Source organism: Macaca mulatta, chromosome 6 (genome assembly GCF_049350105.2).
Source record: "Macaca mulatta isolate MMU2019108-1 chromosome 6, T2T-MMU8v2.0, whole genome shotgun sequence".
In the NCBI taxonomy this organism is placed as follows: Eukaryota; Metazoa; Chordata; class Mammalia; order Primates; family Cercopithecidae; genus Macaca; species Macaca mulatta.
In genome coordinates, this window is record NC_133411.1 from 158584174 (window position 1) to 158604297 (window position 20124).

Consider the following 20124-nt stretch of genomic DNA (forward strand, 5'->3'; position numbering starts at 1 on the left):
TCCCCTGGCAGGAGGCTTGCGGGGCGCAGCCTACAAGCTGGGAAAGGCACCAGCCTCAGAAACCAACCAGATGAGGTCATCCTGTCTCTGGCTGCCTCCAGAAGAATGCTGGCCAGCACTCCTCAGCCCCAGGTCATTATACTGGGGGCAGCTCTGAGCCCATTGGAGTTCCTGCCACATAGGGCCAAAATTCACTGGAACCAGAGCCCTCCAGAGCAACCCTGCCAGACCAGCACCTACAGCAGGGGAGACAAACGCAGGCGCCTAAAGGGGCCAGGCAGGTAATGCTACTGAGTGAAGTGTGCAGGTAATAGGCAATCCAATGCAATAGGAGCCTAGTGTCTAACAGGCTGTTTATGAGGCTTTTCAGTGGACTTAAATATAAAATAATATTTGGAATTTGAAGGGCTGAATGAATGAATACATGAATCAAATCTAAAGGAGCAGCTATTTCTCAGCTCTGGGGGATTGTTGCTGGGTGAGAATATGGGCCCAGCTCTGCTCTTCTGACTTTAAGAGAAACATACCTGGACATTCAGGTATTTTTCAGATTTTTAATGACATCTCCTGATGCGTCAATGTGAGCAACTAATTAAATGAAGATTTAAATGCTATGAAGGCATGTTTATTTTTACGGCATTGATGTAAATAGGAAAAGTTAGCTGATTTAGAGAAAAGTATTAATAGAACATGTGGAATATGGACATGGGAAAGAAAAAAAAAAAACCACTGCCGGGTGCAGTGGCTTACGCCTGTAATCCCAGTACTTTGGGAGGCTGAGGTGGGCAGATCACTTGAGGTCAGGAGTTCAAGACCAGCCTGGCCAACAGGGTGAAACCTCATCTCTACTAAAAATATGGAAAAATTTAGCCGGGCATGGTGTCACGCGCCTGTAGTCCCAGCTACTCAGGAGACTGAGGCGGGAGAATCGCTTGAACCTGGGAGGTGGAGATTGCAGTGAGCCAAGATCATGCCACTGCATACCAGCCTGGGTGACAGAGTAAGACTCTGTCTCAAAGAAAAGAAAAGAAAAGAAAAGACCCCACAAAGGTGGCTTGTAAATATGTGAAGTTCAAGAAGCACTGGAATGAGGAGGAAGATATTGGCTCAGTCTAAGGCAGAACTGTCTGATCACTTAAGCTGTGTGAGGGCAGGATCAGCTCTGTCTGTCCCTCTCAATGGGGGTGTGTAGAGGGCCTGGAAAACCTCTTCAAGGAGGTGTGGTGGGAGGGGATTCCAGCCTAAGATGGCCACGACCGGCCATGATTCAATGTTTCTCCTTGGTACTGGGTCCAGACTTTCCTCTGCTTCAGGCCGCACGAATACAGTCTGGACATCCCCGAGGGGCCTGCAGTGCAGTATTGCAATTTGGCAAGAGACCTTCAGCTCGAGGCCTTCCTGACGTTTGTGAGTTTCCTTTCTCCTTTCTTTGTTAGGCAGGTGGTAGAGCTTACAAGAATACTATTTAGAAATCAGGCACTTTGGCCAGGCGCGGTGGCTCACGCCTGTAATCCCAGCACTTTGGGAGGCCGAGGCAGGTGGATCACCTGAGGTCAGGAGTTTAAGACCAGCCTGGGCAACACGGTGAAACCCCCTCTCTACTAAAAATACAAAAAATTAGCCGGGCGTGGCAGCGTGCGCCTGTAGTCCCAGCTACTCAGGAGGCTGAGGCAGGAGAATTGCTTGAACTCGGGAGGCGGAGGTTGCAGTGAGCCAGGATCATGCCACTGTACTCCAGCCTGGAGACAGAATGAGACTCCATCTCAAAAAAAGGAAAAAAAAAAAAAAAAAGAAAAAGAAATCAGGCACTTCACACAATTGCCACATCTATAATCTTCCTGAGTGGTCAGCAGCATAGCGATTATTATTAGTGCCCTTTACTGATAAAAATAGCCCCCACTAGCATTTACTGAGCCTCACTATCTGCCAGGCTCTATGCTAAGCCCTTTATATTCCTTACATCGTTTAATCCTCACCATATGGTTTTCGGGGTGGCTACTATGAATAGCCCCATTCTGCAAATGAGACCTTGAGGCTCAGAGGGGGTGACCTCCTGGGTCATTTATACAGATGGTCAGTGGTAAGCTGGGATCTGAGCCCCAAAGACTCTCGACCACCACTCTATACAAAATCTTTCCTAAGGCTGGGCAAGGTGGCTTATGCCTGTAATCCCAGCACTTTGGGAGGCCAAGGCAGGAGGATTGCTTGAGCCCAGTTGTTTGAGACCAGCATGGGCAACATAGACCCTGTCTCTACAAATAATAATAATAGTAAAATTAGCTGGGTGTGGTGGCATGTGCTAAGGTGGGAGGATTGCTTGAGCCTGACAGGTAGGCTGCAGTGAGCTGTGATTGCGTCACTGCACTGCAGCCTGGGAGACAGAGTGAGACCCTGTCTCAAAAAAAAAAAAAAAAAAAAAAAAAAATTTCAAGATCTTTGCATAATAATGATTCAAAGTGCTATATAAGATTGAATGCCTACTCTGTGCTAGGCACTCTGTTAAGCTCATTACATGCATCGTCCCCATTTTTCAGATGGGCAGATTGAGGCCCAGAGAAGTTAGATAACATGCTAAAGGCCCCAGCTAATCAGTGGAGATTAGACTGGAGCCCGGGCCTGCATGCTTCCAAAGTCCCTTCTCACAGCCCCTGCCCTTTGCCACTTCCTTTCCTGACTCCCACGCTCACCTCTCCCCACAGAAGCAACGGCTAGAAGGCCTGGTGTGGCAGCCACTATGCAGCCTGGCCAAAGCCCTGCTTGGCCCTCAGAACCTGATCAAGAAGCGTCTGGACAAGCTACTGGACTTTGAGCGGCTGGAAGAGAAACTGCTGGAGGTGGGCAGCGTGACCTACCAGGAGGAGGCCGCCCGGCACACGTACCAGGCACTCAACTCCCTCCTAGTGGCTGAGCTCCCGCAGTTTAACCAGCTGGTCGTGCAGTGGCTGGGCCAGATCCTGCGCACATTCGTGACCCTCCAGAGGGACCTTGCAAAGCAAGTGCTGCAGAGGGCAGAGGGCAGCATGGCCCAGGTGAGGCCTCTGGGACTGGGACACCTGTGGGGAGTAGCCAGGCAAGGCCCTGCAGCCCCATCAGCCAGCTGTGTGTAGGGGCTAGGATGGAGGGAGGATGGGCCTGAAAACAGGTCATCAGGCACGTAGGAGGAGGTGGTGGGAACCTTCTAGATCTCTCTCATGCTCAGTCTCCCTCTATTAGTGAAGTCAGACCATGAAAGCAAGGATAGGACTGAGATTCCAGACCATTCCCAAGTCCTACAACTCAGAAGCAGAAGAAGCTTTGCTGGTACAATAGCAGATCTTGGGATTGATCTCTGGAGTGTACTAGAAGTTGATGACAGAGGCCGAAGGTCATTTCTACACAGTAAGGAGTAAATGTGAAGCCAGTGTTATTATTATGACTTCTAGCAGCCATCTTCTCATGAGTACTTAGGATGTACCTGTTTGGAGCACTCTCCATGTGTGATCTCATTCAATCCTCACAACAACCCTACAGAGGAGGAATAATGATCCTCATTTTAAAAATAAAGAAGCCAAGGCTTCTTTAAGTAGAGGTTAAGTAGCTTGTCTAGGTCCACAAGGCTAATAGCAAGCTTTGAACTCTTGACAGTTCAGCTCTAGGGCCTGGGCTCTCAACCACAACACTTAAGAGCCTGTAAAAGGAGTTACCGGCTGAAAGCATAAATAGTTTCCACAGAGGTTTGGATAAACCTCCAAATGCAAACTTTGATTTTAGAATTTGGAAGACTGGAGTTGATATAGGAAGGAATACCCAACTGTTTCCAGATCTTGCTCTCAGATGTCAACATCAGAGCTGAATTGCTGTTGGGTCCAACCTTGGGAGCAATTTCTTTTTTTTTTTTTTTTTTGAGACAGAGTCTTGCTCTGTCACCCAGACTGGAGTGCAGTGGCACAATCTCAGCTCACTGCAAGCTCTGCCTCCTGGGTTCACACCATTCTCCTGCCTCAGCCTCCCAAGTAGCTGGGACTACAGGCGCCCGCCACTACGCCCGGCAAATTTTTTGTATTTTTAGTAGAGATGGGGTTTCACTGCGTTAGCCAGGATGGTCTCAATCTCCTGACCTCATGATTCGCCCGCCTTGGCCTCCCAAAGTGCTGGGATTACAGGCATGAGCCACCACGCCCGGCCAGGGAGCAATTTCAATATTCCTCATATCACACGCTGTTTCCTGTGTGTCACAGTTTCCAGCTCAGCTTTTCCCCATTCAATTCTTTGCATGAAAATTCTACTAAGATTTGCCTTCCCCACCCCATCTCCTTTCCAGCCGACAGCCCTGCCCTCCAGCACACAGCTGCTGAATGTGGCCACTCTGCACAGATGCCTACCTCAGCTTAGAATGCCGCTCTCCATTGTCCCTCAGCACTTTCACTGTCTGGCATAGAGTAGGAGCTCCCCAAACAGGTAGCAGATGAATGAGTCTCTCCATGAAGCTCTCAGAGCTCCCCATCTCCCTGGGGGAGAGAAGTCATCTCCCTATTCTCTGTACTCCAGCAGCCCTGTGGATGGAACTGTGCCCAGTACTTTCCAGAGCCTGCCTTTTGCTGCAGGGATCCATGAATGTGTTTCCTCTCAAGCAGGGGGACTGGGACTGCAAGCTTTTCCTCTTTTTGGCCCTCACAGAATTCTGTCCCAGACACTCTGCGAATTGAATTAGGCCTGAACCATCAGTAAAAGAAGTGTTTCTCTTCCTTGAGGGCAGAAGAGCAAATCGGATGAAGTGATCTTTTCCCTCTCCTGTAGCCTAGAGATTTTCTCTCCTGAGCTGCCCCAACCCCTTGCATTAAAGCTGGGATGTGCCGAGCTGGGGAGTGTTTGGGGATGCCAGCAGAGAGGTGGTCATGTTTATAAAAGCAGAAAGTAAGGGTGCTTCCTGATCGGCCTGTCAGAGTCTACTGGTGACAGCTGCCAGCCTGCCTTATCTATGTCCTGTGGTCCATGCACCTGGCCTGTCTGTGTGGAGCCTGGGAAAGGCTGCAGCCAGAAACCTCAATTTCTCTGCATCCTGGTGGGAGGAAGGCTCTAGGTCAGCACTGAGAGCAGTGAGTTTGGTGACAAGCTGTGAGTCTGGTGACAAGCTGTGAGTTTGGTGACAAGCTGTGGGGTCTCACTCACTCCTAGTTTGTCTGATGAAAGTGCAAGTGATCCTGCACAGGGTCAAGGTCTCAGGACAGAGTGTCACTCAGAACTCCGTGGGTTGAAAGTAACGTAAACCCAAACCAAGCCAGGGATCTCCTTGTCACCTCTTGTCCAGCTCTGTTGACAGTGTCTGTCCCCACTTAGCTGCCCCACCACCATGTCCCAGAGCCTGCCTTCAGGAAGCTGGTGGAGGACGCATTGGGCCGGACTAGTAACCAGCTTCGTTCCTTTCAAGAGACCTTTGAGAAAGTGCTGCCACCTCCCACCACACAGGTAAGCATCCTTCCTCCACCCCAAAGACTGTCCAGTTCTTCACTGGCCAGTAGGGTGAGGCTCCATCCATCCCCTCTTTCCTTTCCTTTTTTGTCCCCCAACGTTTCCTGTTATCCATGGAAATATGTTCTCTTCTCTCTCCTTTCTCTTTGAGCTGGGGGTCAGGGGCATATCCAGATACATACATACTCTTTACATCCAAGAAGTAGAAGAACAGCACAGAACTTCTGAGTCAAGAAAAAGAAAACCCAAACATTAAGTGAAGTTAGACATAATGATGGGCAACTGGCATTGACATCCAAAAAGCTAGAACTTCTTCAGATTGTCATCAAAAGGTATCCTTGTCCGGGCATGGTAGCTCACACCTGTAATCCCAGCACTTTGGGAGGCCGAGGTGGGTGGATCACTTGAGGCCAAGAGTTCAAGACCAGCCTGGCCAACATGGCAAAACCCTGTGTCTACTAAAAATACAAAAATTAGCTGAGCGTGGTGGTGTGCACCTGTAATTCCAGCTACTTGGGAGGCTGAGGCAAAAGAATTGCTTGAGCCTGGGAGGCGGAGGTTGCAGTGAGCCAAGCAAAGGTATCCTTTTCCTTCCCTGCCTTCTAACGCCAGCTTCAACATGAGCATTCAACATATATAAAAATTTTGGATATGGCCGGGCGCGGTGGCTCAAGCCTGTAATCCCAGCACTTTGGGAGGCCGAGACGGGCGAATCACAAGGTCAGGAGATCGAGACCATCCTGGCTAACCCGGTGAAACCCCGTCTCTACTAAAAAGTACAAAAAAAAAACTAGCCGGGCGAGGTGGCGGGCGCCTGTAGTCCCAGATCCTCGGGAGGCTGAGGCAGGAGAATGGCGTAAACCCGGGAGGCGGAGCTTGTAGTGAGCTGAGATGTGGCCACTGCACTCCAGCCTGGGCGACAGAGCGAGACTCCGTCTCAAAAAAAAAAAAAAAAAAAATTTTGGATATGTCATTTAAATTTCCTATTGCTATGGTATTTTTTATTGTAAAGAACAGTATTTCAGCTGCACGATGGTTTACAAAGCTTTGGCTGACCAAATGCTTTTGTTTTTGTTTTTGTTTTTTTGAGATGGAGTTTCACATTGTCGCCCAGGGTAGAGTGCAGTGATGTGATCTTAGCTTATTGCAACCTCCACCTCTCAGGTTCAAGCAGTTCTCCTGCCTCAGCCTCCCGAGTAGCTGGGATTACAGGCTCCCACCACTACGCCTGGCTAATTTTTGTATTTTTAGTAGAGACAGGATTTCACCATGTTGGCCAGGCTGGTCTCGAACTCCTGCCCTCTGACCTCAAGTGATCCGCCCACCTCGGCCTCCCAAAGTACTGGGATTACAGGTGTGAACCACCATGCCTGGCCCCAAATGCTTTTTTTTTTTTTTTTGAGATGGAGTCTTGCTCTGTCGCCCAGGCTGGAGTGCAGTGGCCGGATCTCAGCTCACTGCAAGCTCCGCCTCCCGGGTTCACGCCATTCTCCTGCCTCAGCCTCCCGAGTAGCTGGGACTACAGGCGCCCGCCACCTCGCCCGGCTATTTTTTTGTATTTTTTAGTAGAGACGGGGTTTCACCGTGTTAGCCGGGATCGTCTCTCGATCTCCTGACCTCGTGATCCGCCCGTCTCGGCCTCCCAAAGTGCTGGGATTACAGGCTTGAGCCACCGCGCCCGGCCCCAAATGCTTTTTTAACAAATGTATTTTCCTTTAAAATATAAGGAGAGGTTATCTGTTCTAGTCACTTGAAAAGTGTACCCAGGGGCTCTGTGTTTTAAAAGTAACTGAAGCAGCTGTAGGGAGAAGGGTCTCCTCAGACTGTGGCAAGACCTGGATCTGAGAAATTGAAACTGTCCCTTCGCATGCATCATGTGAACTGAAGAGTCAGGAGACAGCCCTGAGATTTCCCAGAGGGAGAATGGGGCCCCAGGGACACAGAGAAACAAGAATGGGAGACCAGCAGAAGAGGACAGATAAAAGTGGCCCACACCTGACCCACACCTGGCCGCAAGCATAGAGACCATCACAGCCTGATGTCCGCCACGATGCTGCAGGCTGACTCCTCGTTGGCCCCACCTGTCCCTCCGCCTACCCTACATGAAGAGCTTTGCCCAGCAGAGGCCTCACTGACTAGGGGTGTGCCATGGGCCCCGAGACTTGGAGAGAGAGCATGGGTGCAGAGGATAAACAGCAAAGCAGCCACTTGAACGTGTCATGGGAACCTTTTCTCTCTTTTTACTCAAAACAAATTACAATGACATGTTTCTTATTGGGAAAGCAATCCGTACTTATTGTGGAAAAGTTAAAAGACACAGAAAAACAAACAAGAAACAAATGGAAACATCCAGAATCCCAGTATGTGTTGCACATTGGTAGGAAGAGTCACCCCTTCCCACCCTCCCACCTCTACACACACACACACACACACACACACACACACACACACACACACACACCTCCTGCACATTCCTGATGTATTTGGCTGAAGGTATAGAATCCAGCGCAAGTGACGTGGTCTCCCCGGACAGGAGCAGCCCTCATGGGATCTTTGCAAGCCCTCCTTGGGTGCCCTCCCACCCTTGGGGGTGACGCTGTTCTCTGCGTAGGGAGGGCCGGTCAGTGTTGAGAAAGAAGCCCAGCGTTTGTGACACCACTGTGAGTGGTGTGCATGCACTCACATGCATACCACTGTTCTAAAAGAATTGACCCACAACACCACTGTTCTCAAAGAAAACTAACTCGTCTCTACACTCCTGTTTAAGGACCTGTTATAGAAACATTGGGACCTCCTGGTTCTAAATCCTGAGACAGCGTCCCCTTTGGGGCGAGGATGTGGCAGAGTCTGTGGCCAAATGTTCCTGAAGGGCATCTCTGCCTGCCTCCCCACGCCCAACACCTCCCAAGAAGTAACCACATAGAGCATGGTGAACACACACACACACACACACACACACACCCCTCTTAAGACAGAAAGTAAATATGTATTTAGCATATTTAGTTTCTTATTGATTTTACAAAAAGGGGACAAGCATCCCTGAGTCTCTCCTTGTTGATACTCTTCTGGAAGCAGTATCATGGAATGGAAAAACAGAAAATGCCAGGAGATTTTTGGATAAACTGGAAGTGCCAACGAATCATGCTTTCCAGCTAGATGGCGATTTTCATCTAGCTAAAACTCTCTCCCATGTTTCTGCTACACCATTCACCAAGTTCTCCACCGTGCCCTGTAAATGGCAGGTGCTCCATAAATGCCTGTGGACTGAAAACCCATGGAATCAAAGGTAAATCCGCCATGTGCGGCCCTGGCTGGCTATTTAAGAAACCAGATGAATCAGGTCTGGTGCCCACACGAAAGCTCACATTCTGATGGAATTGAAAGACCTGTCCGAGGCATTCTGCTGTGGGATAACTTAGCCTGATGCTATGGGCAGAATTTAGGGCCCAATCCTAGGAGTTCAGTAACTGAGAGATTTCAGAACTTGAATTGGGCCGGGCGCGGTGGCTCAAGCCTGTAATCCCAGCACTTTGGGAGGCCGAGACGGGCGGATCACGAGGTCAGGAGATCGAGACCATCCTGGCTAACACGGTGAAACCCCGTCTCTATTAAGAAATACAAAAAACTAGCCGGGCGAGGTGGCGGGCGCCTGTAGTCCCAGCTACTCGGGAGGCTGAGGCCGGAGAATGGCGTAAACCCGGGAGGCGGAGCTTGCAGTGAGCTGAGATCCGGCCACTGCACTCCAGCCTGGGCGACAGAGCGAGACTCCGTCTCAAAAAAAAAAAAAAAAAAAAAAAAAAGAACTTGAATTGGAATTTTAGAGAATCCCAGAAATTAGAATTTTCTTCCAAAATGCCGTTGGCTGCTAAGAGCCAGCCATCTGCTAGTGAGGGCCCTGTTGCCCTGATCAGGGTGGGCCCTTCAGTGGCAGAGTTAGGATCAGGCCCAGTACTCCTGGCTCTCAAAATGTGAGCAAATGTTGGTGCCAGCTTTGACAGGTTTATTCAAGAACTTGTGTCTGTCTCTGCTCCTCCTCTCCCAGCCACTCCTTCCAGGGTCTGAACGCCAGGCGCAGGCTCTCCTGAGCAGGTATGGCCCTGGGAAGCTGTACCAGGCGACAAGCAACATCAGTGGGACTGGGACTCTGGACCTGACTCTGCCTCGGGGCCAAATTGTGGCCCTCCTTCAAAACAAGGACACCAAAGGCAACAGCAGCCGCTGGCTGGTGGACACCGGGGGTACGTGGGCCTTTGTGAGCCCTTCTTCTCCTTCTGGAAAAACCACCCCACAGAAGCCAGTGCAGAGACCCGGGCACTCTTGTGGGCCAAAGTCGGGCTGTGCATTCCAGGATGGGAGTAGGCACAAGTGATACACACAGGACTCAGGGCACAGTCAGCTTAGAGTGACTCCGTGGGGCATGAAAAGCCAACAGGAGAAATTCAGGCATTCATTGCAGGGTCTATCATGAGGCACCTATGGTGTGCTGGGCGCTGAGCTTATGAGACAAGGCCCTGCCTGGAGGGCCTTGCAGACCACTGGGGTCAACAGGGCTATATGGAGAGAACTCCAGACCACCCTGAAAGATGGAGATGGGCACAGAGATAGAATGCTCGGACCCTGGCTACACTGCGAGAAGTCTGATGTGCAGAATGAGGGGAGCAGTCATCCTGTGCACTCAGTACTGGTCATGGCCTCGGGGAGTGCTGCTGAGGTCTGGGTGCCCCACTGTAACTGGGAACTGGGCTGGAGGGAAGTGGCACCATGAATCCAGGTGAGAGGGCCCAGGAGAGCATCTTCCAAAGAGGGGTGTGTGACCCACAAGATGAGGGGTGCATGAGATTATTGTCAGGGGATCCACAGACAGTGTTTCCTATAATACACTTCAGACAGTGTATTATAATTGTTACTGAAGCATTTTAATGTGTATTAGAAAAAATATAAGTAGTCCATAATTCCATGATTCTAATCATATTATTGTATAGTACAAGATGAAGTTTTAAAAAGTGAATCAATTAAAAAATTAAGAAAGCGGTACAAATCAGACAGAAATCATGAAACAGCACTTCCATGACTTAAGGTGGGAACAACAGAACGGGTATTAAGCAAGGCCCCCGGGGCCAAGAGGACTGGATTTGGATTCCAGCTCCACCACTTTGCTGACTGTGTGATCTCAGGGAAGTCGTGGAACCTGTCTGAGCTTGCCTGGTTCAACGTAAAATGGAGATGATATTACTGGCTGCTCTCAAAAGAGTTGATGTGAAGACTATGTAATCAAATGCTGGCTCTGTAGTTTGGCACGCCCTCAGGAAGTGATAGCCATTCATAACGACATCGATCAGAACAGCACTGGACTAGTTGCTACACACGAAGGAACTGGGGTCACGTGGAGAGGAGAAAGGCAGTCTCTGCCTCCTGGGAAAGGCAGTCCTGGGGAGAGGAAGCAGCTCTTGCTCTGGGCAGACACCAGAGGCGCATGGGAGCTGGCAGCTCATCAGGAGAGCAGTTTTCATGCCAGTCCAGGGACAAAATTTTAATCTCTCTCATAGTTGATCAAATGGAGTGGGCTGTCCAGTAGGGAATGAGCCCCCCATCACTGGCGTGTGTAAGCAGAAACCAGAAACAGTGAGTGTGGGGCAGGGGGGTTCAGGGTTCCTAGATGACCTTTTCAGGTTCTCTTGGGTGTTGAGAAGCTGTGTTGGAGACATTTACATCCATTGATTTTCTTCCCCATTAAAAGGGACGGGAAGGTGGCCCGCAGTCCACTAACCTTCTGCATGCTCCCTAGGACATCGTGGGTATGTGCCAGCTGGGAAACTGCAGCTGTACCATGTGGTCCCCAGTGCAGAGGAGCTCAGAAGGCAGGTGGGGCTGAACAAAGATCCCCGATGTCTAACACCGGAGCCCAGCCCAGCTCCAGCGCCCTCTATTCCCACCGTGAACCAGGTGAGTATGGGAGAGGGCTAGGGGCTTGCCTCCCCTTGGCCGTCTGGACTGTGGCTTGGATTTTCCTTCTCTCTCAAAGTCTATGCCCCTCCTATCTGGTGGAGCTGCCATTCTGTGAGACCAAGGCCTTGATCAGTGGCCATGCCAGTGTCCCAGCCAGGATTGGGACCTGAGGAAAGGGGCCTCCCGCCCCTACCACAGCAACCACAGAGAACTAACTCCTCGTTCCCGATCAGCAGGGCAAGTGAGATTCATTCATTCATTCATTCATTCATTCATTCATTCATTCAATATTTGCCAGGCACTGTACTAGATGAGAGATACAATGATGAGCAAGACTAAATCATGGTCTGTGCTTCCCTCAAACTTCTAATCTGAGAGTAGGGAAAACAGTGATTAATAAAATAATTGTGTGACTAACTGAAGTTAAAGTGAATAGTAGAGAGAACTACCAGAGCCCTAGGTGTAGAGAGGTCCAGGAAAGGTTTTGCTGAGAAGAACGGTGCTTTTTCTCAAACAGGAAGGGAGAAAGAGAATTAATTGGATAAAGAGGGTGTACTGGGGTGCGGACGAAAAGAGCTCTGCAGAAAAGGCCTGGTGACACGAGAGGGTAGGAGGTGCATGAGGAACCAAATGCAGCCCGTGGGGCCGGAGAAGAAAGGGGACAGACTGGGTGTCATCCTGCTGGAGAGGTGGGCAGGGACAGGCCAGCAGGGCCTTGTGGCCTTGGCGAGGGTGTCAGTCTCAGTCTTTCTCTGAAGAGCAATGGGCAGCATGTGTATGCATGTTCATGGTAGCATTATTCATTGCAGCCAAATAGTAGAAACAACCCACAGGCCCATCAACATGAATGGATAAACACAACGCGAGCTCTTCGTACACTGGAATATTATTCAGCCATAGAGAGGAATGAAGGACCAGTACATGCTGCAGCATGGACAAGCCTCGAACACATGCTGCTAAGCGAACAAAGTCAGATGCAAAAGGCCACATAGGATTCCATTATGTGGTTGTCCAGAATGGGCAAATCCGTAGAGATAGAAGCTGAATGAGTGTTTGGCAGGAGCTGGGGGTGGGAGGTGGGGAACGGGGACTGCCAACTAGTATGAGATTTCTTTTTGGGAGTGATGAAAATGTTCTGGAATTAGATAGTGGGGATAGTTGCATGTATCTGTAAATATACTAAAAACCTCTGAATTGTATACTTTAAAAGGGTATTATAGAATGAGAATTATATCTGAAAGATAAAGTGTTTGGAAGCCATTAAGTGATTTGGCTTTGCAGGGATGGAGTCCATGAGCGGGGAAGAAGTTCAGTGGGATGTTGGAAGGATGGGATGAGACAGTAAAGCTGGGCTGCATGTATTGTGAACCTCCCTCAATGGTGGCTGCTCTCACAGTGATTGGCAGTTGAGGGTGGTGGGGGGTGCACCGCAGAGGAAGCAGGAGCGACAGAAAGGATCTGGATGAACTCAGATGCCTCGGGCCAGGGTGGCTGGAGGAGCCTGCAGCAGGCTGTGAGTGCTGCACAGGTGTCTGGGGACCCTCTGCTCTAGAGCTTGTGCCACACCCACCAGGAAGGCTGTCAGACCAGCATCCTCCAGCAGTAGCCAGAAGTAAAGCACTGGGGGCTACAAAGGACCCACGAGAGCCCCACTGGAGGGCCTGACCGCCCAGCTCAGCTTCTTCCCCAGTGCCTCTGGGGAAAGGAATGAGGTTGCCCCTGCCGCCCAGCTCCAGTCAGTGTGGGTGGTGTCTCAGGGAATCCCCATCCAGGGGCTCATTTGGGTGAGCTCAGCTGTCTATCTACACAAGCACACCAACTGCTTCCTCTGGGATTTTATGGGACTTGCCCGAGATCATCCCAGCCCTTCCATGGTGCTTAATGTTCCTGAGGCCTGACCATCAGTACTAACAGTAATTGTAAAAACAAAAAACAAACAAACAAAAAAAACCGAAGCAGCCTGCGTAAAGCCCTATACATATATTCCTTCATGAAATTCTCTCAATTACCTGAAGGGGATGGGACCATTCCCTCCATTTTGCAGATGGTAAAACAGGCTTAGAGAGGTTAAATATTAGCCTAATAAATGCCATCCTCGCCAGTTGTTTTCTCTAGTTCAATTTCTCTCTTTCTCTCTCTTTCTTTCTCTCTTTTTTCTTTCTTCCTTCCTTTTTTTCCTTTCTTTCTTCCTTTTTCTCTTTCTTCTTCTTCTTTTTTTTTTTTTTGAGACAGGGTCTGGCTCTATGGCCCAGGCTGGAGTACAGTGGTATGATCTGGGCTTACTGCAGCCTCAACTTCCAGGGCTCAAGCAATCCTCCCACCTCAGCCTCCTGAGTAGCTGGGATTACAGGTGTGTGCCACCATGCCCGGCTGATTTTTGTATTTGTAGTAGAGACAGGGTTTCACCATGTTGGCCAGGCTGGTCCCAAACTCCTGATCTCAGGTCATCTGCCCCCCTCTGCCTCCCAAAGTGCTGGGATTACAGACATGAGCCACCATGCTTGGCCCAGTTCTATACTTTTCTGTAAAAAGTAAACAAGTTACCCAAATCCTTGTCTCCACTTTCAGCTGGCAAACTGGCCTGGGCAGCTCAAACCGTTAGATCTGGAGAGGGATAGGGTGCTGAGTCTGCTCAGTGATGTGGCAACAGTAGATCAAAAATCTCTGTTTGGAGGTCAGACAGGCCTAGATTCACTGCTGTGCAATTTTGAGTAAGTTCCTTGATCCTCATTTTTCTTATCTGAAAAATGCAGCAAATAGAATGATAGAATTATTGTGAAAACCCAAACCCAATAGAGTGCCAGGACAGTGCCAGTCACATAGTGTGGGCTGTGGTACTAGCAGATGCAGTCATTGCCTTTAGCACAAAAGATGTACTTGGGAGGTGATGAGCATCCAGCAACGGGGATGAGAGCCAGTTGGTTGGGAACAGGATAAACAGCCTCTCTGGATTGAGTCTGTCTACCTTCTCACCCTAACCATTTCTGTGTCACTCCCCATGTGTTTCAGGTCATAGCCGTATACCCTTTTGTGGCCAGAAGCAGCCATGAAGTGAGTCTGCAGGCAGGCCAGCCCGTGACCATCCTGGAGGCCCAGGACAAGAAGGGGAACCCAGAGTGGAGCCTGGTGGAAGTGAATGGACAGAGGGGTTATGTGCCTTCTGGCTTCCTGGCCAGGGCCCAGAGCCCAGTTTTGTGGGGCTGGAGTCTGCCCTCTTAGGGTACCCTCCGTGGAGCCCACATTGCCAAGTGGTGGGGGAGGCTTAGAGGCTCTGACTCTGGAGGGAAAAGAAGCAAAGGAAAGGTGGAGGAGGAAGGGAAGACCAGGCCAGGGTGGGGGAAGCGCACTCAGGAGGCAGCCAGAAGACGTGGGCGGGCCCCGCAGAGTGCTTGGTGTGGCGGGGGCACAGGAGGCTCCGGCCAGGACTGCGCATTATGTCTGCATAAAGAACTCATTCCGACCTGGGGTCACAATGCACTTGGACAGCAGGTCACAGCTGATTGGCCAGGACTCTCCATCGCTTATGGCCTGTCTTAGCTCTGCCTCCATCCGGGCCTGCCTGTGGGCATGGGTCACACAGGAGAATGTTACCTGCGTGCTGTGTGGTTGCAGGAAGCAGGTTCTGGAGGAGTCCAGAACTGCCTGGTCAGACAGTTCATTTCCTACACATGGTATCAGGAGACATCATAACCAACGAGTCAGCTTTTATTCTCTATGCTGGAAGCTGAGTTTATCTTGGGCAGCGACCCACCGGGAGCCCTCTCAAGTGGGGAAGCCGTGGATTCATCAGTGTGGCAGAGAGGTTCCCAAGACCCTTGACTGGTCCTGGGAGTGGGTGTGACCAAGTCATAGTTCTGGAATGTGTGTAGGCAAATTCAGAGGCCGTTCCAGGGAAGAGGGGATTTTGATGCTGTGTTAGGTGGGGTGTGTGAGGCTGTTGGCAGCAGGTGAACAGCTGCTGCTGTGTTCTCTGGACTAGGGAACAAAGGGGTATGCAAATCATAGGGGAAATTCTGGGAAGGTGGTGAAAAGGCCTGGTGCGTGGGGAGGTTGGGGAATGGCTTGCTTTCCTGTTTCTGGATAGAAGGGGAGCCAGGGGGAACCCGTGGTGGTTTTGGGTGGCCCCGGAAGTCCTGGAGGCAGCCGTGGATGTGATGCAATTGCCTGTGGGACCTTAGATGTAGGACACAACTTCAGTGTTCCATCCAGAAAGACCCAACTCACAGGGTTGTGCTGAGAATGACGTGAGGCTAAGCATGCAGAGCTCCCTGTAAACTGTGAAGTGTGATACAAATGTAAATGGCAGCAGTGATCTCAGGGTGGCCCCCACCTTGCAGCCCTCCCTCATGCCCATGCCCGTGGCAGCAAACCTTGTTCATCAGTATGGCTTTCTTTCCTATAACCCGAGATCTAGCTTGGGGGCCTTCTCAGTACTGCATTCTACGTAGCCAGCCTCTTCAGCTTGGTAAGTGAGCCAGTCCATTCTGGAACCTGGAAATTGGAGCCTCTCAAAAACAGTTCCTGTTCAAGGAAGACTGACCCGCTGGGGCAATGTTGGGCGCAGTGCAGTCACTGCTTGGGGTTGTCATATCTAGGCTATTGCTCTGGGCAAAGATAAACTGCAAGATTCACAGAAATGGGAAAAGGTGACCAAGTGTGATCTTATACAACTGACAAAGTTTGTAACCCACCCAAGATAGAATGTGTGTCGAACAGGAGGTAGTTTAGATATATTTCCAAGAACGTGTCTATGTTATAACCATAGTGCCTAAGCAGTGAGCTCTAGGTTTTGAAGGGCTTTTAAGAAATATATACATGTCTGTGTCAGACAGTCTATAACTTGCCTCCTCTGGACCTGTTAAAGCACGAAGACTGCGTGATACAAGAGAAATGCAGCCCCTACAGTTCCTTTCTCAGCAGCGAATTCACTTTAGAGGATGCTCTTGACTCATTCTCCCTGCTCTTTCCTGCTCAGATTTCTGATAAAAATAAAAAGCATAGGGGAACATATAATGAAATAGGAAACCCACTCGTGGGTTCCACAGCTACCTACCAAGGGCCTACTGTGTGCTAGAATTGTAGCTCAGGGGTTCTCAATGTAGCTGCTCACTGAAGTTACCATGGCAGGTTTCAACTGGCAGAATCCATGCTCCCTCCCACCCAGAGATTCTGATGAAATTGGTTTAGGGTGTGGTTGGGCCTCAGGAATTCAGAAAACTTCCCAGGTGCTTCTAATGTGCAGCCAGGGTTAAGGACCTCTGCCCTAGACACAAAGTATTGGACAGATAGACCTGGGGCCAGAGATGGCCATGAGCTGTAAGCTAGGATGTGCCCCAACTGAGCTCTGAATTAGCTAGTTCAAACAGGCGCTTTAGAGGCAGTGTGAAAGGGGACAGCCTGTTCTGTCAGGTCTCAGAATGTATATCTATTAAGTGCCATTAAAAGGGACCTGAACAAAATTGGATGTCTTGTAGGCAAAAGGGAGGAAAATAAAATATACTTGGAACCAAGTCTATGTCATGAAGGGAAAATAAAAATGTATTCAGTAGCATGTGGGTTATGGTTTCTCATAGACCAGGGGATAAGATTAAAAGTCACTGAAGGTGGGAAAATGCATATTGAGAAGATGAGAATGGCCTGTATTGTCTCCAGGGGAATCTGTGTAATACGCCTTTTCCCTCTCCAAATGCCTAGAACCACGGCACTGTGTCTTATTTATTTCACTGTTGGGCTGTCACATACTAAACTTGCAAAGATGTTTGCCTGTGAACTGAACAAGACTTCCAGGAGTTGAAGTCTGATTCACAAGGGTACCCCTTGCCTCCCATGATGGAGTGAGAACTCTTAAACCCCTCAGGCCCCAATTCAGTTGTGGACATGAGGACAAGATTACAATATCAAAATAAAGATGAATGAATGCTTGGTTAATATGATGAGCACCAGCTCAACGAGTAACTGATGTGAACTGCCGGGAATAAAGGACTTCAAAGATGGAAAGTCTCTGGAATTTGTGTGACTCTAACCACTGGGTAGCCAGATACCCTGCTGTGCCATTTGTTTGCTAGACACTTGCTGTATATAAAAATGACATCTTGTTTGCTCAAGTATCCATTTAATGGACACCCTTCATACCTCAGGGAGCTGGCGAGCTGCTGGGGGATACAGAAATAAATTAGACAGATGAGGCCCTGTCTTCCAGATCCCAGTCTCTAAGGGAGGCAGATGGGGCAACCATCAATTAAACGCTGTGTAAGTGTCAGGATGAAGTAATGGCAGGTGCCACACAAGCCAGGGAAGAGGCCTGCCTCTGACTCAGACTTGGCGGCCAAGGAAGGCTTCCTGGAAGAGGTGAAATCCAAGCTGAGGCCCAGTGGGTGGTTAGGTGAAGATGGCAGACAGAGCACATCTGGAGGCCCAGAGGTGCAGCAAACATGGCAAGGAGCCTTGGATTTTATTCTGAGGGCAGTGGGGGAGACATGAAAGGGTTTGAAGCAGAGGAGTGACGTGCTTAGGGTTGTACTTTGGGAAGATCACTAAGCTCTGGCTGTGTGCCTTTGTGCCCAGAGGCAACTGCATGCTCCTTGAGGCTGTAATCCCAGCACTTTGGGAGGCCGAGGTGGGTGGATCATGAGGTCAAGAGATCGAGACCATCCTGGCTAACACGGTGAAACCCTGTCTCTACTAAAAATACAAAAAATTAGCCGGGCGTGGTGGCAGGCGCCTGTAGTCCCAGCTACTCAGAAGGCTGAGCTTGCAGTGAGCCAAGATCGTGCCACTGCACTCCAGCCTGGGGGACAGAGCGAGACTCTGTCTCAAAAAAAAAAAAAAAAAAAAAAAAAAAAAGGAAGAAAAAGAAAAAAATCTGAGTCCAAGACCTACTTGGCCATAGGCAAGCAGCAAATGCCTTGACTATGGATGGACAGTGGTTTCTATGTATGAAGACATCTGCTAATGGCTCCCAGGCTGCTCTGTCCTCTCCACTCAGACTCAAAAGTACTCACTGCAGAGTTCTGGCCCGTCTCAAGGGATCCCTGGCCCCCTCCACCAGGACTTAACTTCTAACATGAAAGAGTCATTTTAAGGCCTCTTGTGGCAGGAAAGAGCCTAAAATACCCTGGGCTGGGGCAAAGGAAAGAGCCGGATTCCTCTCCTGGCAATATCATGGAAGCTGGGATCCTGAACGATTTATTCACTTAACCTTGCTCATTTGTTTTTTTCTTATCTATAATTTCCCAACTTACCTTTTCTGTTTTCTCATCTGTAAAATGGATACAATAATTCCTGTTCTCTCAGGGTTGGTAAAAGGATTAAATGAGAGACAATCAGTGTGCCTGGTGGTAGATGTATGAGGAATATCACTGACATGCATCGATGGCACAGGAGAAAACTAGGACCACCAGGTGGCAGCAGGGCTTTTCTGATCGGCTAAGGGACGGCTGGGAAGCGCCTTTGGGACCAATCTGAAATGCCCATGGTGCCAGGCAGTTAGTGGAGATGAGAGGAAGGGCCAAGTAAAAGGTATTAGGGGATGATAGGGGCTGTGTTGACCAGAGCATCCACACTCAGTCTAAAGAGCTGTAGCTTCTTGGCTCCAACCAACTGTTCCCACATCAGAAGGAGGGCACCATGGTACCATTCTGATATTTCTTTTTTTTTTTTTTTTTTTTTGAGACGGAGTCTTGCTCTGTGCCCCAGGCTGGAGTGCAGTGGCGCGATCTCGGCTCACTGCAAGCTCCGCCCCCCCGGGTTCACGCCATTCTCCTGCCTCAGCCTCCCGAGTAGCTGGGACTACAGGCGCCTGCCACCTCGCCCGGCTAATTTTCTTGTATTTTTAGTAGAGACGGGGTTTCACCGTGTTAGCCAGGATGGTCTCGATCTCCTGACCTCGTGATCCGCCCGTCTCGGCCTCCCAAAGTGCTAGGATTACAGGCTTGAGCCACCGCGCCCGGCCCATTCTGATATTTCAAGAGAAGCTGCCAGGAACCAGAGTTTTTGTTTGTTTGTTTGTTTGTTTGTTTATTATTATTATTTGAGACAGAGTCTCACTCTGTCTTATCCAGGCTGCAGTGCAGTGGCACGATCTTGGCTCACTGCAGCCTCCGCCTCCCGGTTCAAGCAATTCTCCTGTCTCAGCCTCCCGAGTAGCTGGGATTGCAGACGTGTGCCACCACACCTGGCTAATTTTGTATTTTTAGCAGAGATGGGGTTTCACCATGTTAGCCAGGCTGGTCTCAAACTCCTGACCTCAGGTGATCCACTCGCTTCGGCCTCACAAAGTGCTGGGAATACAGGCGTGAGCCACTGCGTTCGGCCTGTTTTTATTTTTTCATGTGATATCTTCCATGTGGAGATCGCGGGGTCCACAACAGTTTGCCTCCTTGCATATTCTGCCTGAATGTGGGTTGAGTGTTCTTGGTGATCTTCTCTGAAGAATGACTCACATCTTTGTATTTCCTGTGAAATCCCTTTCTGTGTCCTCACTTTAATCACCCCTTCATCAGACATTAATTTCCCTTCCTTAGATCTCCGGGAAACATCGTTTCCTTTGTTAATGTTATTATTGTTGTTATTGTCTTCAAAGTTTTGTTGTTGGTCATAGTTTCTGACCCACTAGACAGGCTCCCCATAATACTTAGCATACAAGGTTCTTTGGAGAATTAAATGAGATGCTGACATAAACCCCTTAGCCAAGCACCCAGCTCATTAGTGCTCAATAAACTTACTTGTCGT

The 20124-nt window shown here is 49.6% G+C and overlaps 1 protein-coding gene across 2 annotated transcripts in view; it reads left to right on the top strand.

Annotated features, from left to right (window-relative positions):
• ARHGEF37 (Rho guanine nucleotide exchange factor 37) overlaps nt 1–17391 on the top strand; it is a 54256-nt gene extending 36865 nt beyond the window's left edge. The window contains exons 8-14 of one of the 2 annotated variants that reach the window (XM_077937327.1): nt 1297–1407; nt 2700–3029; nt 5317–5445; nt 9491–9686; nt 11234–11391; nt 13627–13744; nt 14404–17391. In XM_077937327.1, coding sequence (XP_077793453.1) covers nt 1297–1407; nt 2700–3029; nt 5317–5445; nt 9491–9686; nt 11234–11391; nt 13627–13728 — 1026 coding nt within the window. In that variant the 3' untranslated portion in view covers nt 13729–13744; nt 14404–17391. The remainder of the gene's footprint in view (nt 1–1296; nt 1408–2699; nt 3030–5316; nt 5446–9490; nt 9687–11233; nt 11392–13626; nt 13745–14403) is intronic. The other variant, XM_001107162.5, reaches the window with a different exon arrangement.
• Nucleotides 17392–20124: the final 2733 nt, after the last annotated feature.